We start from the raw sequence: 21,998 nt of genomic DNA, 5'->3' as shown, positions 1-21,998 counted from the left end.
AGGTGATTCACAGAGGTAGTTTTCGTTATTGGAATTTAATACTGTAAGAAGCATTATACATTGCAAGAAGAAAATTGGTACCTTTCAGGAAAGTACTTGCTGTATTATAGTAGTAACGACTGAAATCTGACTATAGATATTTAAACTAACATTGAAGATGAAATGTATAGAAGAAAATGAATATCATGTTGAAGACCATTCACATGACACCTTTGTCCTTGAAAACAAAGGGAAAAGCTCATATGTAAGGTGTCCCAAAAATATATGCACACACTTTGAGTAATTATAAAGGCAATTCTTTTTCAAATACATTTCATTTTTCAAAATAGAGCTATCACCTGTTAAAGTGTGTATACATTTTTCGGGATACCCTGTTTATAAATGGAGATATAGATATATAGAGTAAATATAAAATAAATATGAATCAGAGCCATGGAAGAGGAAGAAAGGCCGAAGATGCTGAAATATTTGAAAAAAATACTTCAGAAAAAAAATAGCCCCTAAATTTCTGAGACCAATAAAATGTTGTTACACTTATTCCCTAGTGATAAGAAAACATTTCAATATGTAAACATAGATAAAAGTTTTGCATAATCTGAAAATGTAGGACCAATTCATTAAGGTGCTTTAAAATACAATACTGTCTATTAGCCAAGTAGGAGCACTTGTTTATCTGCTTTTGAGTCCATGGAATCCTGGATGGTATTGTGGTCAAGAATCATTCCTTCTAAGGACACATTTGTAATACCTTAATCAATACAGGAAAAAAAAAAGAATCATTCCTTTGTCTTTTGTTCAGGGGAGTATTCCATCTTACTTTTTCAATGTTATGTTTTTATGATTCTAGAGGCCCTGGTGCACGGATTCATGTACCGGTGGGGTCCCTCAGCCTGGCCTGTGGGGATTGGGCTGAAACTGGCTCTCCATCATCCCCCGAGGTTTCCTCGATTGTGAGAGGGCACAGGCCAGGACAAGGGACCCCACCGGTGCACAATGGGGGCCAGGGAGGGACTATGGGAGGGCTCCAAGACGTGTCCCACACCTTTTGCCCAGTCCTGATCTGTTGGACCCCAGCAGCAAGCTAACCTACTGGTCGGAGCATCTGCCCCCTGGTGGTCAGTGCATGTCATGGCAACAGGTTGAATGGTCAAATGAATGGTCGGACACTTAGCATATTTAGGCTTTTATTATATAGGATAATGAATGTTGCAAGTACCATGTTGTTTTTTCACTTTCTCTTTCATTTCTCTTCCTCCACCAAAATAAGGTTTTATTAAGGTTGACTTAATGAATTTTCCATGGTACTATTTGTTTACCATTTGGGTAATTGTTTATTACTGCTATCAGGGCATCATAAAAGTCCTGTTTGATGGGCCTAACTCCTAAACTAAGCTGCAGTTTCTAGAAGACTGTTATTTAATCCAGATTTACTGAGCTTACAGGACCCAACCCCTTGAGCTGGTTCTGAGGTTATTGTATGTATGTATAGCTGCCAAGTTTTCTCATATATCACAACTTCACAGAGCATTTTTACTGTGGATGGGGTGGGAAAGAATATAATAGTGTATATGGAGGCATTATGCTACAATAGATCTCACCTTATTATGCATCTACTATGTACCCGGCATTGTTCTAGGCACTGGAGATAGTGTGAAGAAATACATGAGGATCCTGGACCTTATGCAGTTTATATTCCAGTGGGGAAGATAAACATTAAGCAAGATTAATATATAAAACATATATAATATTATTGATAAATGCCAAAGACAAAAATAAAGGAGGAATGAAGGCTAGGAAGTGTGTATATAGATAGAGTGGATATAGAAAGCCTAACTGAGAAAGTGACATTTAAATAAAAATCTAAAGGCAGTGAAGGGTTAATTATCTAAATATGGAAAGTAGGAGCATTTTAGCCAGAGGGAAGAGTAAATGCATAGTCCTGAGGCAGGAGCATGCCTGGCTGGTGTGTTGAAAAACAACAGAGTGTGGCTGGAGCTGAGTAATCAAGGTGCTCACTAGCAGAGGAGGTCAGAGAGGTTACAGAGGTTAAGACCAGGTGGGGCCATGGTTACAACTTGGGCTTTTATGCAGAGTGAGAAGGGAGGTTATTGGAGAGTTGAGCTGGCCACTAAACTTCCTCTGTCTGCTGTGTTAAGAATATATCATCATGGAGCAAAGGTAAAAGTAGAAACACCCTTTAGTGGGTACTTTGAAACATCTAGGCCCCTGAGAGATGAGGAAGTCTTGACTTGTGTGGTAGTAGTGAGCACAGTAATCATCACTTTCTGGATGTGTTTTGAGGTTTAACCAATAGGCTTTTCTGATGGATTGAATATGGTGTTTGTGAGAAAGAGAAGCGTCAGGAAGGAGTCAAGTTTTTGACCTGAACAAATGTAAATACATATCAATCCCTCGGACACTAAATGTAGAGGTCAGTGAGATAAGGAGGAACCAGCATAGCAGATGGAATAAAGACAGTTTTTGAGGTAGGAGGAAAACTCTCTTCACTTCTAGTCTAGGAAGCCAAATTAAGAAATATTTCTAAGAAGTACCCTCTGAGTCAAAGTATGTTAAGTAAGCTGAGGCCTGAAAATCAGCCTTTGAATGTAGTAGCATGGAGGCTAATATGACATTAATAACAGCAGTTTTGATGGACCCGAGTAAGGGAATAGGTGTGAGGGGTCCTCTTTTCTCTTTTGTAATGGGGCCAGTTTTTTTTTTTTTTTGGAAGACAGACCCGTGGAAGGCCAATTTTTCTCCTTGGTGGCACAGGCTTCTTTGGAGTAAGGGCTTTGCGATCCCTTTTCCAGAACCACATTTCTCTCCAGAATTAGCTTTTGATGGTTGTATAATTTTTATTTTACTTTTTCTGTAGTTTTCACAGATATTTCTTTGAGAAAATGAGAGAAGATAGAAGCATTAGGAACTATAAATCTAATATATTTTTGGTTGGTGTTAATCCTTAATTGAGAGTATTTTTTCCATTGATGTTTTAGAGGGAGAATGGAAGGGAGGGGAGAGAGAAAGAGAGGGAGAAAGTGAGAGAGAGGGGGAGAGCGAGAGAGAAAGATATATATATATATATATATATATATATATATATATATATATATATGGAGAGAGAGAGAGAGAGGAAGAGAGAGAGAGACAGTGATGTGACAGAGGGAAAAAGACAGAGGCACATCAATTGGTTGCTTCTAGCATGCACCCTGCTCGAACCTGCAACCCAGGTACATGCCCTTGACAGAGAATGGAAGCTGTGGCCCTTGGGTGCATGGGCCAATGCTCCAATGCTCCAATCACTGAGTCACACTGGCTAGAGCAGGGGTGGGCAAACTTTTTGACTCGAGGGCCACAATGGGTTCTTAAACTGGACCGGAGGGCCGGAACAAAAGCATGGATGGAGTGTTTGTGTGAACTAATATAAATTCAAAGTAAAGGAGTGGAGGGGAGAGCAAGAGAACCGGATAGAACAGCCGGAACCTGCCCGCGGGCCGTAGTTTGCCCACGGCTGGGCTAGAGCTAAATCTAACCTATTTTAAAACAGAAGTTCACATATTTAATTTGAGAATAAATGCATGTATGTCCAGATTCAGGAAAAAAGAGAGTTTCAGTGATATTTTTTAATCAACTTCTTCAACACTTTATATGTAGAAACTTCTCACACATTTCTGTGAGCAAGGTGCTCCAACTAACCTGGTACCAGTTTTTCCTAACCTTGTTTTGAAGATTATTGACATCACCTTTCATAGAATGACCACGTGCTAGTTTGTATTGGACATTCTCAGTTTGTGTAATTCTATTTGTCACAGCTCAGTTTTTTCTAGCTTCCCATTTGCTATAAAAATTGTCCCAGTTTGTGGAATAAATTATATGAAGAGCCTCCTCTAATCCCCTCAGAATTCCTGGAGAGCAGGTATCTTTATTGTTATTTTACATAGAATATATTAAGGCTCAGAAAGGCAGAATCACAGTCTGAATGCCAAACAGGTGGTAAGCAGTGAAGACAGAATTCAAACCAACTGAGAACAGCGTGACCCCAACACTTTTCTTTTCATTACCTTCTTGAATGTTTCCTTGCTTTCCTACATTTTCTCATTTGAAATAGACCATCTATAGCTGTGTCTGAAATGAAAAATTTTTTGACTCTTCACTGTCTTTAAAGTGATGTTACTCAACAGAACTCAGCTATCAAACATTGGCAACTATGTGGAGGGCAGTAACTGCTTCTTCCCTGGGCCTATTCTCTACTTATGCACCAGTTACTCAGTTTGCATAGTACATCTGGCAATGGGGGATAGTTATTGAGCTGTACACAGAGTTGTCAATCAGCCTAGACTGTCAGTATCCATTCTAAGTGACCAAGCGTTCCTTCTGATTTGGTGCCCATGATGCATTAATGATTATATATTTTTAATATTATCCCTGATTACATTCAAACTATCAGGTCACCTTTGCTGTGAGTTATAGTCAAATATGCTCAAATCTGTTTTATTAATTTCTATTGAAATACTAATAGAAGCAGCAGAGTATGTTTGAAAGAGAGCTAAACTTATACATAGATGATCAGGTTCTAATGTTGTATTTAAAACTTGCTACTTCTAAGATCTTGGATACATGACAATCTTATTGATGCTCAGTTTTCTCTTGTATGAAATAGGGTAACATAATGTTGGTTCCTTCTGACAGAATTATTGTGATGTACATATGGAAAATATACATAAACTGTAATTTGGTAGACAGTATAAAAGGAAGTCCATTTTTATCATGGTTATGTAACTGTTTTCAAATATCCACAAACCTCTGTTATCTCACTTTCTTCTTCATAGATTATTGTTTTGTTGTGGTGGTTGTTATTGTTATTATTTACATTAGAATTACTGGAATAATGTGATTAACCAAACATGATATTTGAGCTCAAATATTACCCTGATATATTCAATTATAAGTTTGTCTCTCTGTTAGTAGTACAAGTTGATTATTCCATTAATGCTTAGAACAGTAGTTGGCAAACTGCTGCTTGCGAGCCACATGCGGCTCGCGAGCCGCGGTTTGCCGCTCTGTTGACTAATGAGTTTGCTGACCACTGGCTTAGAATAAAGAAATTATGATCATGACATTTAGAAGGCCATTAATAATTCCTTTTCATCATTTATGAAGACATCGTTTTCTGCTTCTACTCTTTATATAATTTCATGTGAAAAAAACTCATGTGGATAAAATAGAAGCCACTCAAATAGGAAAGAATAAGTCTAAAATTGTTTAATTAAAAGAACAGCAGTTTTTATCATTGTTCTTATTGTTTTGCTGTAGTGTATTCTTTTTTGTTCTGTCTCTTTTATTTATTTACTTATTTTTCACGATATAGTTCAAATTTGGGACACCCCAAATTGTGCTGTAACTCTATAGTTGTGAATATTATGTTTAGTTGGAATGTGTGTTTTTTTCCTAAAGGACTCAGAGTCCTTTAGAAATAGAATTAACCTTTAATGGAGAAAAAAATTAAAGTGATAGAAAACTCATGAGCCACTAAGCTGCTAAGGACAGAGGATTTAGAAGACAAAAGCTGAGAGTTGAGAAAATGTGAATTCCGTAGCTTCACCTAGTTTCTTACCTTTAATAAATTGTTGTGGCTACTTCATTCTCATTGACATGTTAGTTCAAATATCAAGTTAGAACCTTCCATGGTGTCCACATGCTTGTGTAAACAATTCAATAATTTCTGTGTGAAAATGACTTTCAAGATAAGCCAGAAGTTTCACCTGCTAATTGGTATGGGATGCAGGGTGCATATAATCTCCAAACACCACAATGTGTGTGCTTTGAAATTTTCAAGTAGAATACAAGACATTAATATTAGTCTATTACCTTTGGAGTTTCCCCACCAATGAGGTGAGTCGGAGTTTTCATTTGCTGCCCTTGACAGCACAGTGTAAAATGTATACTAGTATTTTCCAGCTAAGCTATAAGTACTTTAAAAAAAGACGATCATTTTATAGTGTTTTATTTCACTCGTCATTTATTCTGCTAATTTTTAAGTAGTTTATTTATTGAATATTACGTTTTTCCTTATTGGATGTATAATATTGTCTCTTGGATATTTTCGTTTTTTTTGCAATCTTGACCTTGAATCCAATAATCCTAGTTCAAGAAATTCTTTTAAAATTAGTTTTTAAAATCTATATTTAATTGTGTCTATCCTTTAAATTGGAGAATCTTTTGAAATATTGGAAATATTTGCTATTTCCCTGAAAGTATTCCTGATGTTGCCATATTACCTATATCTAAATTTTATGACTATGTATCTTTAACTGTTTACTTTCAAGTGGAGGACACTAGATGTGCACTGTAAAATTGACTCTTGACACATGTGGCTTTTAATTTTTTAAAAAAATTAAATTTACAATTAATTTCTTCACTCACACTTGCCATGTTGCATGTGCTCAACATCCACACATGGCTAGTGGCTACTGTATTGGACAGTGTAGATATGGAATATTTTCATCTTTGCAGAAAGTTCTACTGAGCAACCCTGTAGAGTGTGCACGTATCTGTTATATGTTCTCCCACCTATATGTAGTCCAATATTATACCTTGGAAGATTTGTTTAAATGCCTATCAATCTAAATAAAGTTTTGAAAAAGTATGATGTAGAATAGACTCTTGCCACAAACTCAAGTGAAATCTTTGGATAATATTATTAATTATAGAAGTATTGCTTTTACTACATGCTAAATATATTATAGCTTGCTTTTTCTGCAGGTAGTTGTGTTTTAGAACATATATATTGTTATAGGCCTGTCTTTTTAGTGACTATTGTAAGGTAGCTGAATGATGGTTTCAAATTGAAGTCTATGTAGAGACATTATTAAACTCAACATATTGACTGCTAATTTTTGGTTAATTTCAATGTGTTTTTGTTGTTCAAAATTTAACTCTGATTGGGAGAAATGAAAAAAGAAATTTAGAAACCTTTTTGAAGCTGAATCTATTTTTCCTATAAATGGAAGTACTTTGACACTTTTAGAGGGAAAACTTAAACTGCAGTTTTGTATTTAGATAAATTTGGTTTTTCTAAATTAGTCATGCTAGTTTAGTTTTCATGCTTGTTATACATACTGGATTTTCTATTTGATTTTTATTACAGAATATATACTTTTGTTATGAAGAATAATTTCAGTGGTGTATATTTTCAAAAAAGACAAATCCCATTTTAATTATCTGACACTTTATGTTTTCATTGTTATAATTTGCCTTTGTTGGTTCTTTTCCCCCCTTTTTTTGCAGCCTTTCATAACAATGCCTCAGAAACTATTATGTAAACAGGTTATGAGTAGAAATCTTATTAAAAATAGTAGTAATTTAGTGTGAAAATGGCATGTGCTTTCATTGCCATATTGATGCTTCTGGTGCCAAGAAACTGGAGAACAAATCTTTAGATTCGCATGATAAGCTGACAGAGTGAAATATCTTAAGGCTTGAAAGGGCAAATAGAAGTTATAATTACTGTGTAAGCTACACAATCCTTGTACTGAAATCTTCACCTTTGCTGTCATGCTGCAGGCCATAGAACGAGAAAAAGCCGAGAAGTTCAGAAAACTACAAGATGCCAGCAGATCAGCTCAGGCTCTGGTGGAACAGATGGTGAATGGTAATTACATGGAGTTTATTTAGATAATCTTCTTAGGGATTTGATAAACATATAGGTTCATATTTATCAGCTGAATTATACCAGACAAGCACTCCCTGAATGCACATTTAAACTAAAGTGAGCTTTTTAAAAAAAATTATCTTTATTTTTTTTATTTTTTTATTTTTAAATATATTTTATTGATATTTTACAGAGAGAAAGAGAGAGGGATAGAGAGTTAGAAACATCGATGAGAGAGAGACATCGATCAGCCGCCTCCCGCACGCCCCCCACTGGGGATGTGCCCACAACCCAGGTACATGCCCTTGACCGGAATCGAACCTGGGACCCTTGAGTCCGCAGGCCGACGCTCTATCCACTGAGCCAAACCGGTTTTGGCTTATCTTTATTTTTTGAAAGTATTACAGATGTCCCCATGATTTTTTCCCCCATTGACCACTCCCCCATACGCACCCCACACCCCTCTCCCCAGTTCTTCACCACACTATTGTCTGTGTTCATGGGTTATGCATATATGCATATAAATTATTGGGTTAATCTCTCCCCACTTCCCCATTCCTGCCTTCCCTCTAAAAGTCCTCAGGCTAAAGTAAGCTTTTGAGCTTTTTGTTATTTTTCTTAATGCTAAGGAAATTATTAGAGGAAATTCAACTTTCAGCTCAATGAAAGAAAATGGGATGTGGTAGAATATTTTATAAATCTGTTACAGGGAAATTAATGTTAATGCAAATCCTGCTAGCATTTGTCAAATAATTTAAGAACAGAAGGTTTACAGAAATAATGAAAAATATGTGCAATCACATAATGTGTGTAAAGTGATTGTAACCTGATTTTAAATCATTCTTGCAATATGTTTTTCCATACTGACTTACATTATGTGGAACGTTTCATCAGCATATTTGTTTGCTAATAATATATTTGACATTTGTTATGTTGCTTTTCCTTTTTTATTTCAGTCATTTTAAAAATGTCTCCTAAGGGGAACTTTTTTTTTAAAATTTTACCTTTTTTCAAGTGAGGTGAAACTTTGTGTTGTTTTTAAGAGTGGGATAAAATTAATCTGCTAACACTTAGTATTTCAAAAGCTGTCCACACAAATATGTTATTGACATCAATTGTGAACAGCCTGCTTTCAAATTGTTCTATTACTAGGTTCATTTCCAGATATAAGTAGTTTATGAAAATCAGGGATAATTCTATTTCCAAATAATATATTTTTCAGTTTTCAAAGGATATGTTTACAAAACTATCATAACCAAATGCAACAAGTGTTTTTGTCATGCATTATCAGCATTTTCCAGAACCTGCCTATATTCTAGGGCATGAATTCTGTGTATGAGTTATTTTTTGCCTTAATTGCCATGTTGGCATTAAAAAGTTCAGTGCTCTTCCTAGCAAATCAATTCATTTTCTTTGCCTAATTAGTCCAAAGATTATATTTGGTTAAAAACAAAAACAAGCAAAATGACAATTAAGGATTGGGTTAGAAGTTAATGCAAACTATTAAAAGGTTATCATTTAGGTGCATGTTGCTGAGTGGTTTAACTGATAACTTTGACAGCAGCAAATTCATGTTAAATAAATTACATGATCTGAGGTATCTCTAAAGCAGGCTTCCCCACAGTTAGCTTAGTAAAGCTCTCAAATTTACCAGCCCAGAATTTCCTTTCTCAAGTTTGGGCTATGGAATTATAATAAAACCCATAACCATAAAAGATACTTATATTCTTATCCTTTTATTGATAAACATCTATTTCTTTTAACCACATTGCATATCTTATTTTACAATTAAGATAAAGGAAAATCATTATTGTACAATGTTATAATAGTATGCAACTAATACAAATATATATATACCTTTTATGTATGTTTTAAAGTGATAATATTTAACATATACTTATAGTATAAAATATGTATAAAGAATAGCATAAGTATACCTGTTATATTTTAAAGAAAGCATTTTATAAACTATATTTCATGTATGTAAATATATACACAGAAAACTAAATTTTCTACTGTAAGATTAGAGTACCTTTCTAAAACATCTACAATAATTTTGGAACTCTTGATCCTAAATGGTACATCAGACATAATTCCAGATAACTTTTGACCATTTCTAAATATTTACTGAAATAATGAATTTTTAGCACCACTTAACAAATGTAGAAAACAAAATCTTTAGTTCCAAGGACAATTTCTTGAAAGAATTTAAGAAAGGTGCTGAGAAACAGATGGTGGGATCTTAAGATTATTAAAAGTTCAGAGGTTACCATGATGCCAATTCAAAAGTAACTTTCATTTGATGTTGCAAGGTTTTATTAAAACTCAGTTGTATGTCTTGAAAACACTACTTCTCATAACACATGTTCATTTTGCACACATAGAAGTTATGGTTAATTTGAGGATAATTTTCTCTTTGCTGCACCTTATCAAATGCGAAGAGTTATATGTAGAATATTAAAATACAGTTAATATTCAATATAGCGAACATTTTAAACTATTTTGTGAATTTAATTGTGAATTTTACAGTACAGTGATTTATATTGGAAAAATATGCAGAGATTCAGTAAGAGATTTTTATTAATTTACTTGGAACCTTCAAAAAAAAGGAGGTTGCATAAATTATTTGCATACTTCAAAACTACACATGAACAATTTTTTTAAGGATGTCCCAGTTCTTTGAGAAGAGTGTAAGTAATCATAAAGATCTAAAGAGAGGCTATAATGCTGCTAACAGAGAGAGTGTTAAACTAAAAAAATCATAGTTCCAGCGTTTTGACATAGAATTTTGGTAAAATTTTAAACTGATTTATCTATTTCTTAACTACATTATCTGAACTAACATTAATTTGCTGTTCCTATGTCAACACCAATTGATTGGATAAGTATGGGGAGCAGCTTGACAGAGTATTCGATGGTAAATTGAACCTCTTCATATTAGAGAAATTTTTCATGGATATAATCTTTATGAACCTTATTGTCACTATTATCAGATTGGTATAATAGCTTTATTCTCAAGAAATTGCTCACTTCCTAGAACATTAATAAGAGCATGAGACTAGATTGGGTAACTATTAATCTAATTATGTTTCCTGTTGTTGTGTTATACTGAGAAGGGAAATTTACAGGTTTTTTAAAATTTCAATTTTTTAAAAAGGATACATATGACCTTCTTTAAGGTTGACTTTTATATTTATTTAAACACAAAATTCTGTAAAATAATTATTCAAATTTATTCTGAATTATTTTTATAAAATAATAGCCTCTTTCAGCTCAGGTATAACAAACAAACAAAAAAATCCACCTGGTTTAGATAAATTGTTTTCCTTTCTTAATATTGAAATTACCAAAATACAATTCTACCAAAACATTTATTTTAGTCCAGTGGGTGTGGCTCAGTAATTGAGCTTCAACCTATAAACCAGGAGGTCACAGTTCAATTCCTGGTCAGAGCACATGCCCGGGTTGCAGGCTCCATCCCTAGTGTGGAGCATGCAGGAGGCAGCCAATCAATGATTCTCTATCTTCATTGATGTTTCTATCTCTCCCTCTCTCTCTGAAATCAATAAAAATATATTTAAAAAACATTCATTTTAAAACATATGAAAGCATAGCTCAATTTCCCCTTCTTTTAGCTATAAAATGGTTTCACTACAATTTCCAGAGATACTATAATTATCTAATAGGGTTAGTGATAGGAGTTTTCTACATTAAATTGCACTTCACTTTCAATTTTTAATTATTGTTTTCTATGTGTTAACTAAGAGTATGAAGCTATAACACCAAGGAAATATTTAAATACCATTGGCAATTATTAGTAAAAGAACATCTCAAAACTATCATTACCTGAATGTTAGATTCAAGTTTTTAAGGTGATACCTAATACTAAGTCTGCTAAGGCTCATAATTAAATAGCACAGAGTGATAACACACAGTCAAGAGCTCCTCTGATATCCTATCTAATAAAGAGACAATATGCAAATTGACCATCACTCCAACACACAAGATGGCTGCCCCCATGTAGTCAAAGATGGCTGCCCCCATGTGGTCACAAGATGGCCACCACAAGATGGCTGGCAGGAGAGGGCAGTTGTGGGCAATCAGACCTGCAAGGGAGGGCAGTTGGGGGAGGAACAGGCCTTCCAGGGAGGGCATTTGGGGGGACCAGGCCTGCAGGGGAGGGCAGTTGGGGGAGGAACAGGCCTGCAGGGGAGGACAGTTGGGGACAACCAGGCCTGCAGGGGAGGGCAGTTGGGGGAGGAACAGGCCTGCAGGGGAGGACAGTTGGGGGGGACCAGGCCTGCAGGGGAGGGCAGTTGGGGACAACCAGGCCTGCAGGGGAGGGCAGTTAGGGGCAAACAGGCTGGCAGGGGAGCAGTTAGGCATCAATCAGGCTGGCAGGGGAGTGGTTAGGGGGTGATCAGGCTGGCAGGCAGAAGCAGTTAGGGGCAATCAGGAAGGCAGGGAGGCAAGCAGTTTGGAGCCAGCAGTCCTGGATTGTGAGAGGGATGTCCGACTGCCTGTTTAGGCCCGATCCCACTGGGATCGGGCCTAAACGGGCAGTCGGACATCCCTCAAGTGGGTCCCAGATTGGAGAGGGTGCAGGCTGGGCTGAGGAACACACACCTCCTGTGCACGAATTTCATGCACTGGGCCTCTAGTATGATATTAACTACTTAACTATGTTTTTCATATTTTTTTTGTTTATGGATTATTATGTACTTTACAGGAATGATGTCATTTGAGTTTGATAACAAAATTTTATCAGATGGGCAAGGACAGTGATTACAGTCAGTTTGGCTCACCTCAAAGCCAAATACTCATCTTTTTTTCACATTATTGTAAAGGATTTTCAGTGACAATTATATATTTTAATGGGAAGAGATTCTGCAACTGGTCTGTATATCAATGGGGCATGGAAATAATACTATTTGCAGTCTTCCACCCCTTCATCATGAATGAGTAGTTTTCCACAGTTGCATCCATTTCCTCTTCTCTTACTCTTTCCTCAGTTCTGGGCAATTTCTTTTATATCTCCTGTTTCTCTGTGGGACGCATGCAATAATGGCCTACGTGGAGTTCACACTCTATAAATGTTGTTAACTGACAGACACATTTAACTGCAAAGGAAGAGATTCTGTGCTTGAGTAAAGGGAGGACATTATAGTAGTCATTGTTTTAGAAAATTAGTCATAAAAACAAATGTGTTGGAATCTGAAATTTGTCTTATAATTCAATAATGTTTAGAAATAGATAAACTGTAAAAAGAGATAGGTTAACAAATATATGTTATATTTACTGAGGATGTGAATTTTACATAAAGCTATTAATTTTTATTACTTTATTATTTTTATTTTATTATTTATTTTTTTATTATTGAAAGTATTACATAAGTTCCCCTTTTTCCCTATTGACCTCTTCTAGCCCTTCCCCACCCCCATCCCAAACGTATTAATTTTTAAAAGCCATTATTTAAAAGTGTATGAGGTAGCAGGTGTATAAAAGTTACTGTGGTCAAAAGAACCTCTGGAATTTAGTCCATAATACTCAGGGGAGGGCAGTTGGGGGTGACCAGGCCTGCAGGGGAGGGCAGAAAATAAGAAAAAAATACTTATTTTTAAGGACTCTGAATAAATTTCCATTATATTTCGTCTGTTATATTGAATCACAAATGAACTAGTAATGACCCTCACTTAATATGCAATTAAAATTGATGGTTATTTATTAGCAACTTTATTTTAAGTTTTTATTCCAAATCTTCTAATTCAAGAGCTCTGAAAACAAAGGTTTGCATTCTTTTACCCTGACTTCATGGCTAATGATGAATATTCTTGATGAGGAATACTTCACTTTAAGTGGCAGTCCTGAAGTACTTGCATGGAAGGTGGTGCACAATTAAAATTATTCTAACAGTCTGTTATGCACTGTACACAAGTAATAAAATTAATGGATGCACTTCAAGTAATGATCCATTTCCTCTGAGTGCAATATATTTATTCATAGACTATTTCAGGGGTTGTTTAGAATATGAGATGTGAATGGATTATGATCCATTATCCCTGAGATTTTAATGTGCTGCTACAAAATGGTATCCATAAGTATTGTTCATAATGCCTGGTGAGTTAGTGTTTGTATTCCTAAGTAGCTAACAAAAAATTAGAAAAACAGATGCTCAAATAATTGATACTTAAAACTTTGCAGATATTTACACTTACAAATTGCCATGGAGCTTTAAATTTTCAGTTGAGTTAAGGAGCATAATTCTATGAAATGCACATAAAACAATTATATATAATAGTAAAATAATTAATCTGTAAGCATTTGAAACACTTAGTACCCTTATTTATTCTACAAAAGTTTTAAGGGACTTAAACTGAAGTAATGGCATTTTTAATTTTAGTTTAAGACATACTTATTAAGTAATGTGACATGTGAGAGTGCTTTTGTTCTCTCCTCCAAGTTTATTAAAGCAAACTTGAAGCAGGAGAGACTGTGTGTGTGTGTTTGTGTTTGGCTTCTGGCATCTGTGGATATTGCTTCCCTAATGTTTTTATTTATATGAAGTAAGCTATTGATTTGGTGTTGGATGAGTTGATAAGTACAGTGTATTTTTTCTGTACCTACTCTAGGCTGAGAACTCTATCAGATACTGCCAAGCGAGACATTTTCCTTAGAAGGGTTTTTAGTTTAGGAAAATTTATACTCAAGTTGCACAGGAAGCAGATTAACGCATGAATTAACACAAATCCTTCATAATAAGATGTCTGATTCTATGAGGTCCATCATATCTATGCCAGTGCCATTTAGAAATTTCTGTTTCTGATTTGTGGAATAGCTGTCCTTTATAATTTAATTTCAAATTATTATAGATGTGTGACCAAATATCCCAAGATTCCCTAGTAATCTTATGAATTTGTCACTTATTAATAAATTCATTTTAAATTTTATACATAAACTTTTATATCACACTAAAGGCCTGGTGCATGGCATTTGTGTACTAGGGTGGTCCCTCACCCTGGGGGGGGTCCCTCAGCCTGGCCTGCACCCTCTCGCAGTCTGGGACCCCTTGGGGGCTGTCCCCTGTGGGGGTAGGCCTAACCCAGCAGTCAAACATTCCCCAAGGGGTCCTTAGCACTGCTGCTGCGGAGGCAGGAGAGGTTCCTGCCACTGCTGCTGCACTCACCAGCCATGAGCCAGGCTTCTGGCTGAGTGGCGCTCCCCCTGTGGGAGCATACTGCATTGAGCATCTACCCCTAGTGATCAGGGAGTGTCATAGTGACTGGTCGCTCCACTGTTTGGTTGATTTGCGTATTAGGGTTTTATTACTAAACTAGAGGCCCAGTGCACAAAATTCATGCATGGGGGGCCCTCAGCCCAGCCTGCACCCTATCCAATCCGGGACCCCTTGGGGGATGTCTGACTTTCAGTTTAGGCCCGATCCCGGCAGTCAGACATCCCTCTCACAATCTGGGACCACTGGCTCCAAACTGCTCACCTGCCTGACTTCCTGATCACCCCTAACTGCCCCCCCTGCTGGCCTGCTCACCCACTACTGCCCCCCCTTCTGGCCTGGTCACCCCCAACAGCCCACCCTGCTGGCCTGGTCACCCCTAACTGGCCCCCCACTGTCCTGATCTTGCCCCCAACTGCCCTCCCTTGCCAGCCTGATCTCTCCCCAACTGCCCTCCTCTGCAGGCCTGAGCTCGCCCCCAACTGCCTTCCCCTGCCGAAGTGGTTGCCCCGAACTGTCCTCCCCTGCTGCCCCGATCTTGCCCCCAACTGCCCTCCCCTGCCACCCTGATCGCCCCTCATGGCCTCTGCCTTAGCCCCCACCACCATGGCTTTGTCTGGAAGGAAGTCAGATGTCTGGAAGATGGCCTGTAGACCTGGCCTAATTAGCATATTACCCTTTTAGTAATATACATAGATTATATAGGATAGGATTGTTTAAATGGGGTGGGAGAGAAAAAGCCTTTTTCAGCAGGAGGAGATGTTCTTGGCAGACAAAAATACATAATCCCTATATCTGGACTGATAGCCAGCCATAGGCATTATACTGCCAAACAGGTGATTAAAAAGTGGAACTGCTTTCTTACACCTTACACCAAACAGCTGTTACCCTTAAAACCCCTTCTCAGCCCCCACCTTAGGTTCTGCCTTCCGTTCACCCAGATTAGATTCTGATTTGTCAGTTTCTATGCTACTCAGCATCAAAAGCTCCACCTCCTAGGCAGCCATTGGCTCCTCACAGTTCACTCAGATTTGGTTCTGATTGGTCAATTTCTATGCCAGTCAGCATCTCTGGGCCTATAAGCAGGCCTGATCAGAGAGATGGGGCTGATCAGCAGCCCCAGCAGAGGCCTGAGAGAAAGAGAGGCGCGGCTGCTGGCCAGTCCAGGATTGAAAGAGAAAGGCAAGTGCTGCCAAAACCGGTTTGGCTCAGTGGATAGGGCGTCGGCCTGCGGACTGAAAGGTCCCAGGTTCGATTCCGGTCAAGGGCATGTAACTTGGTTGCGGGCACATCCCCAGTAGGAGGTGTGCAGGAGGCAGCTGATCGATGTTTCTCTTTCATCGATGTTTCTGACTATCTATCCCTCTTCCTTCCTCTCTGTAAAAAAATCAATAAAATATATTTTTTAAAAAAAAAAAAAAAGAAAGGCAAGTGCTGATCAACAGCTGCCACGGAGGTTACAGATTAGACCCTGCTCCCCTCTCCAGGCCTCTCTTCCGGCCTGATCTGCAGCCCCCTGGGCAATCAGTGCTGGGTTGCCAAAGCAACCCAGCACTGACTTCCGGTTGGTCAAATCTTCAGTCATTTGGGATGTTACAGACCCTGGGTTTTTTATATTAGGATTGACTTGTATTTACTGGTTGCCTGGTATATGCCAGACTTTTTGTGACTACTTCACACGTATTCATTTCATGCATGAGAAAACTGAGACCCAATGAGATTAAATAACTGAACCCAGTTCACCCATCTGGTAAAGAAGGTAACATTTTAACTCAGATCTACCTAATAACAGAGCCCTTATTGTGAATTTCTATACCCTTCTGCCTGCCTTCACCATTTATATTAATATGGAGATCCTTCTTTTACCTATTACTGTATTTTAATGGCCTTTAGGCAATTATAAAAATCAAGCTAATAAGTAGAGAGCATTGTATATTTCATAGTGGATTTGTACAAATTCACTTTTCTCATTTATTTTAATTCCTCTTACAGTGATGCTTAGCATCTGGACATTTTTTTTTTGGGGGGGGGGGGCTCAACATATTGGGCTCGTCTCTTGGGGTAATAATCAACAAAGACTCATTATATTTTATTCCTGGATTTTAATAGATACACCAGAAGCTATTAGTACTTAATTATAGTTTCTTTTTTTCAGTTTGTCAATTCATTATAGTTTGATTTATATTTTGCTGATGGAATTAACATGTATATTATTCATACTGAAAATTAACTAATGATTGTATTTTTCCAAATGCTAGCAGGTCTTTGTATGGTTGATCTCTGTCTGGTACAGTGAGATATTTCTCTCTGCATTCCCTTATCATTTAACATATGCTGAAAATACTTCTTCTAAACATGTGATCATTTAGATTTGTGGCATATTTTTGATTCATTATCTAACATAATTTAAAACTTCTCCCTTGTGTATTTTTAAATTATTTTATTTTATTTTCCAGTCATAATGTTAGCTCTTTATTGTAAATTTTTTTTTCTCAAAAATGTGTGCTTATGTGACTGGAGTTTGGATTCTTTTATACTTGGTAGTAAACATCTTTTTACAACTACAGATACTTTGTGGCATTCCCCCAAACATACTATTTTTGGTCACTGCTAAGAACCAAATAATCACAAACAATATATCACACAGCATATCCAGATTTGCTTTAAAACCAAATTTTTCTTTAACTACTAGGAGGGTATTAGAAGAATATTTAGCTTCTATAAATCATGGGCTGCCTCTTATAGCTGTATATATGGAGACATGCATATATTATGTTTTTATACTTTATTTTAAAAATCAATATACTTTGAGAATGTATCAGCTGAAGAAGGAGGTAAAGATTATTGCCAATAATATTTGTAAAGTTTGTTCTCTCCGGAGTCATCTTTGGTAGTTTCAAACTTTGAAATTAGTGAAGTTAAGAGTTGTGTTTCAAATGAGTTGAGAGATGTGGTTTGGCAGCATAACAATTACAACAAAGTAAAAATTAGAGTATTGGAGCATAGGAAAGTAAAAGAGGATAAAATAATATAGTTGTTGAATTTAATTCCATATTTTTTTAGTCTTTAGAAAGAGTGAAGCTCACATACAAATTAGCAAAACCACAGGCCTTGTTTGCTAGAGATGGTCTTCAGACTTCTTAATAACTTACTTGCCTATCAACTAACTTATATTTACTCCATGAAGTGAAGTAAATGCCTATTCCTAAAGTCGATTCTCCTAGACAGCTTGCTCTTCACTAAATCGCTTTACCCCTTAGGTATTTTAATCTACAGGAAAAATGTTATAGTGAGTTTATGATCCCTTTTGAGATGCCTACATAGGTTTAATATTTATAATTATATAATGAAATTTATTAAAGACATTACTATTTAACACATATATGTGTGTTTGTGTGTAAGAACATCTAAATTTTGTGAACTGACATGTAGCATTGCATAATGTTGCTTTCATAGTATATGTAGGATAATATATAATTGGATTGGCATTAATCATATATTACCTTATAAGAAATTTAAATAAGATGGTATATATTAAAATACAGTATATTTCCTAACACATAGTAGGGTCTCAAAAGGCTAAGTGTGATGATGTTTTCATGTTTTCAAAATTTTGCCCTTGATAGATTTTTTTTTGCTTTGGTATTGCTATAGATCATTTTCAAACTTTCAGATCAATTTCCACATATGTAAATAATATGAAAACTTTTTTTCATATTAAGAAGGTTATTTTTCTTAGTGTTTGTTTTACTTCTTTGTACCCATATAGACAGTCTACTTATTTTTGGCTTTCTGTAGCAGAAACAAAATTACTGATTTTTGTGTGCTTATTTAAATTTATTGGTTTGAGAGAAAGAGAGAGAGAGAGAAACAGAAACATTGATTTGTTGTTCCACATATTTCTGTGTTCATAGGTTGACTCTGATATGTGCCCTGACTGGGGATTGAACCTGCAACATTGACGTATCAGGATGTTGCTCTAACCACCTGAGTTACCCAGCTAGGACAAAATTACTGATTTTTAATACTCACCTTTTCCCTTAAAAAAGCCAAATAACATTTCAACTTAATTTCCAAACTGATTTTAAAATTAAAATGTAAGTTAGTTTTTGAAGGAACATTTTGATAATATATATGATATTTAACATTTATTTGGAAACATCCAAAGGTTTACTTGTCCACAATCAATCTTCCATGAGAACTTTGGCCATATTTGTTTTTATTTAAATATAATCTACTTCTCTACATCTTATGCATCATTATTTATTGTTTTATTGCATTCATGTTTTTATAAGATACAAATCTAATAATCTGCATTCAATCAGAAATCATCTTAGTAATTTCACTTATCAATCAGTAAATAAGTGATTTGTTTGAAGTCATTCATATGATGAATACTTTATAAACTTGAGACACATTGGTCTTCAGATAATGTCATTCAATCTGTGGCTTCAGTGGGTAGCTTATAAAAATCTTTCTTTCTAGAGGGTGTCAATGCTGACAGCATCAAACAAGCCTCGGAACAACTGAACAGCCGGTGGAATGAGTTTTGTCAATTGTTAAGTGAGAGACTTAACTGGCTGGATTATCAGAACAACATCATCACTTTCTATAATCAGCTACAACAATTGGAACACATGACAACTACTGCTGACAACTGGTTGAAAACCCAACCTACCACCATCTCAGAGCCCACAGTAATTAAAAGCCAGTTAAAAATCTGTAAGGTAAGATTCTTTCCTCCTATTTAGAGCACATGAAATAGGAATTTCTTATCAATTTCCAGAAGAATAGAAATTTATTTAATAATAAAATTTCCCTATTAAGGTTTTTAACATAGTAAAGATAAAAGTGCAAGCAAAAATCATTTTAATGCATATATTCACTTTTATTTTCAGGATTTTATTTATTTTTTTCAATGACAGATGTGCCAGTTGGGTACTACACTTATTGGGGGGATTGCTTCGTAAATTATATAAAGAAAATCAGTTTGAATAGGTGATGCATGGTTGCCTGAATCTTTTAAAAAGTGTCTTTAGAGTGGTTGCACATGACTCATAGATTCTGTCAGTTTTTAAAATGGTCAGGCAGTTTTGGAGTATTGAACCACATATATCCAATGATACATGCCCTATAATTTGGAGGTTTTCTTATGACAGAGCATGTACTCAGAGCAAAATCCGGTCATGTGCCAAAAAAGTGGCCGAGGTCCACTGCTGGTGAGAGCTCTCTTCTTGCCTTGCAGACAGCTGCCTTTTTTGCCATGTTTTCATGTGGACTTTCCTCAGTGCATGTGCATGGAGGGAGAGATAAATATTTTTCTCTTGTTCTTATAAGGCCACTAATCCTATCAGATAAGGACACCACACTTATGCCCTCATTTAAATGTCCCTCTAAAAGCACTGTTACCAAATATCATCACATGTGGGTTAGAGCATCAACTTATAAATTTGGGAGGCTATAACTCAGTCATGGCATTCTGACCCTTCCCCCCTACTCATTTCCCTCTCATCTGCTAGGATCCCCAAAGGTCCAAATGTCAGTACTTACTCCAGCATCACCTCTGACATCTAAGGTACAAAGTCTCATTTAAATCAGATGTGAGTGAGACTCAAGGTATGATTCACCCTGAGACAAAATTATTTTCCTGTGAACCAGTGAAACCAGAAAACTTATGTGCTTCCATAATGCTATGGTGGGGCAGGCAGATGATAGACATTACCATTCCAAACGGAGGAAAAATAGGGAAGAGGGAATGGTTGGCAGGTCCTAAGCAAGTCTAAAAACTAGCAAGGCAGATTCCATTAAATTTGGAGGCTGAAGAATAATCCTCTTTGGCTTGATACCTTGCCTTCCAGTCCTGCTGGGGCCATGGTTCTACCTTCAGGACCCACTGGGGCAGCAGTCACTTAAGTTTTGGGAAAATTGGAGTGAGCATTCAGTGATCCTGTTTTCACAGTGTTTACCTAGAGTAGGGGAAAGAGACATTACATAAGTGAATAAATAAATGGATATAAAAATTACCAATGGGCCAAATCTCTCTCTATATATATAAAACCCTAAGTTACTGAACGACCCAACAACTGGTCACTATGATGTGCACTGACCACCAGGGGCAGACGCTCAATGCAGGAGCTGCCCCCTAGTAGTCAGTGTGCTCCCACAGCCAACCTCCCATGGCCGGGGGGAGGAACTGGGTGAGACAGCCCTGATGGTCGGCCCAGTTGAGGGACCCCACCAGTGCACGAATTCTTGCACTGGACCTCTAGTGCCTTAAATAAAGGTACAAAGTTCTGAGAGAATGTCTAACTTGGAAAACCTTCCAGTGGTCGGCAAACTGCAGCTCGCGAGCCACGTGCGGCTCGCCACTCTGTTGACTAATGAGTTTGCCGACCACTGCCTTAACCAGACAGAGCCACCAAGGGCGGCTTCCTTGAGGCCAGTACATTTAAGTAAAGGCTTTAAAGATGAGTTAAAATTAAGTAAGAATAGCTGGGCAAGAGGCTTCAGGCAGAAGGAACATGGTGGGAGGGAGTAATAAGGACAAAGGAACTGAAAGAAGATCTATAGCAGTGGTTCTCAATCTTTCTAATGCTGCGACCCTTTAATACAGTTCCTCATGTTGTGTAAATATCTGTGTTTTCCGATGGTCTTAGGCGACCCTGCTAGTGGTTCTCAACCTGGGGGTCGTGACCCACAGGTTGAGAACTGCTGCTTTAGAGCCTAAGACCATCGGAAAACACAGATATTTACATTACGATTCATTAACAGTAGCAAAATTACAGTTATGAAGTAGCAACGAAAATAATTTTATGGTTGGGGGTCACCACAACATGAGGAACTGTATTAAAGGGTCGCGGCATTAGAAAGGTTGAGAACCACTGATCTATAGTATTCTGACACTGTAAATGCTGGGCATGGAGGGGCAAGGGCTTGAGATAAAAGGTGGAGGCAAAAAAGACAGAGGAGAGAGAGCAAGGACTTGTAGGGCATGTTAGGACCTTGATCTTTATCTGAGGAGCAAATGGGGATCACTAGAGATTGTATATCTTACATATTCTCTGGAGGTTAGGGAAGTTATCCTAAGTGAAATCATTTCTTTTTCTAAATTCAGCC

At 36.9% G+C, this 21,998-nt stretch overlaps 1 protein-coding gene across 1 annotated transcript in view; it reads left to right on the top strand.

Annotated features, from left to right (window-relative positions):
* Positions 1-21,998, top strand: part of DMD (dystrophin) — a 2,407,712-nt gene that overhangs the window by 793,657 nt on the left and 1,592,057 nt on the right. Inside the window, 2 exon segments of the mRNA XM_080651877.1 lie at positions 7,564-7,651; positions 19,368-19,609. Coding sequence (XP_080508003.1) covers positions 7,564-7,651; positions 19,368-19,609 — 330 coding nt within the window.

This window comes from Plecotus auritus (genome assembly GCF_963455305.1).
Source record: "Plecotus auritus genome assembly, chromosome: X".
Lineage (NCBI taxonomy): Eukaryota > Metazoa > Chordata > Mammalia > Chiroptera > Vespertilionidae > Plecotus > Plecotus auritus.
Note: the sequence above shows the minus strand (reverse complement) of the source record. Positions and strands in the feature narration are given on the sequence as shown.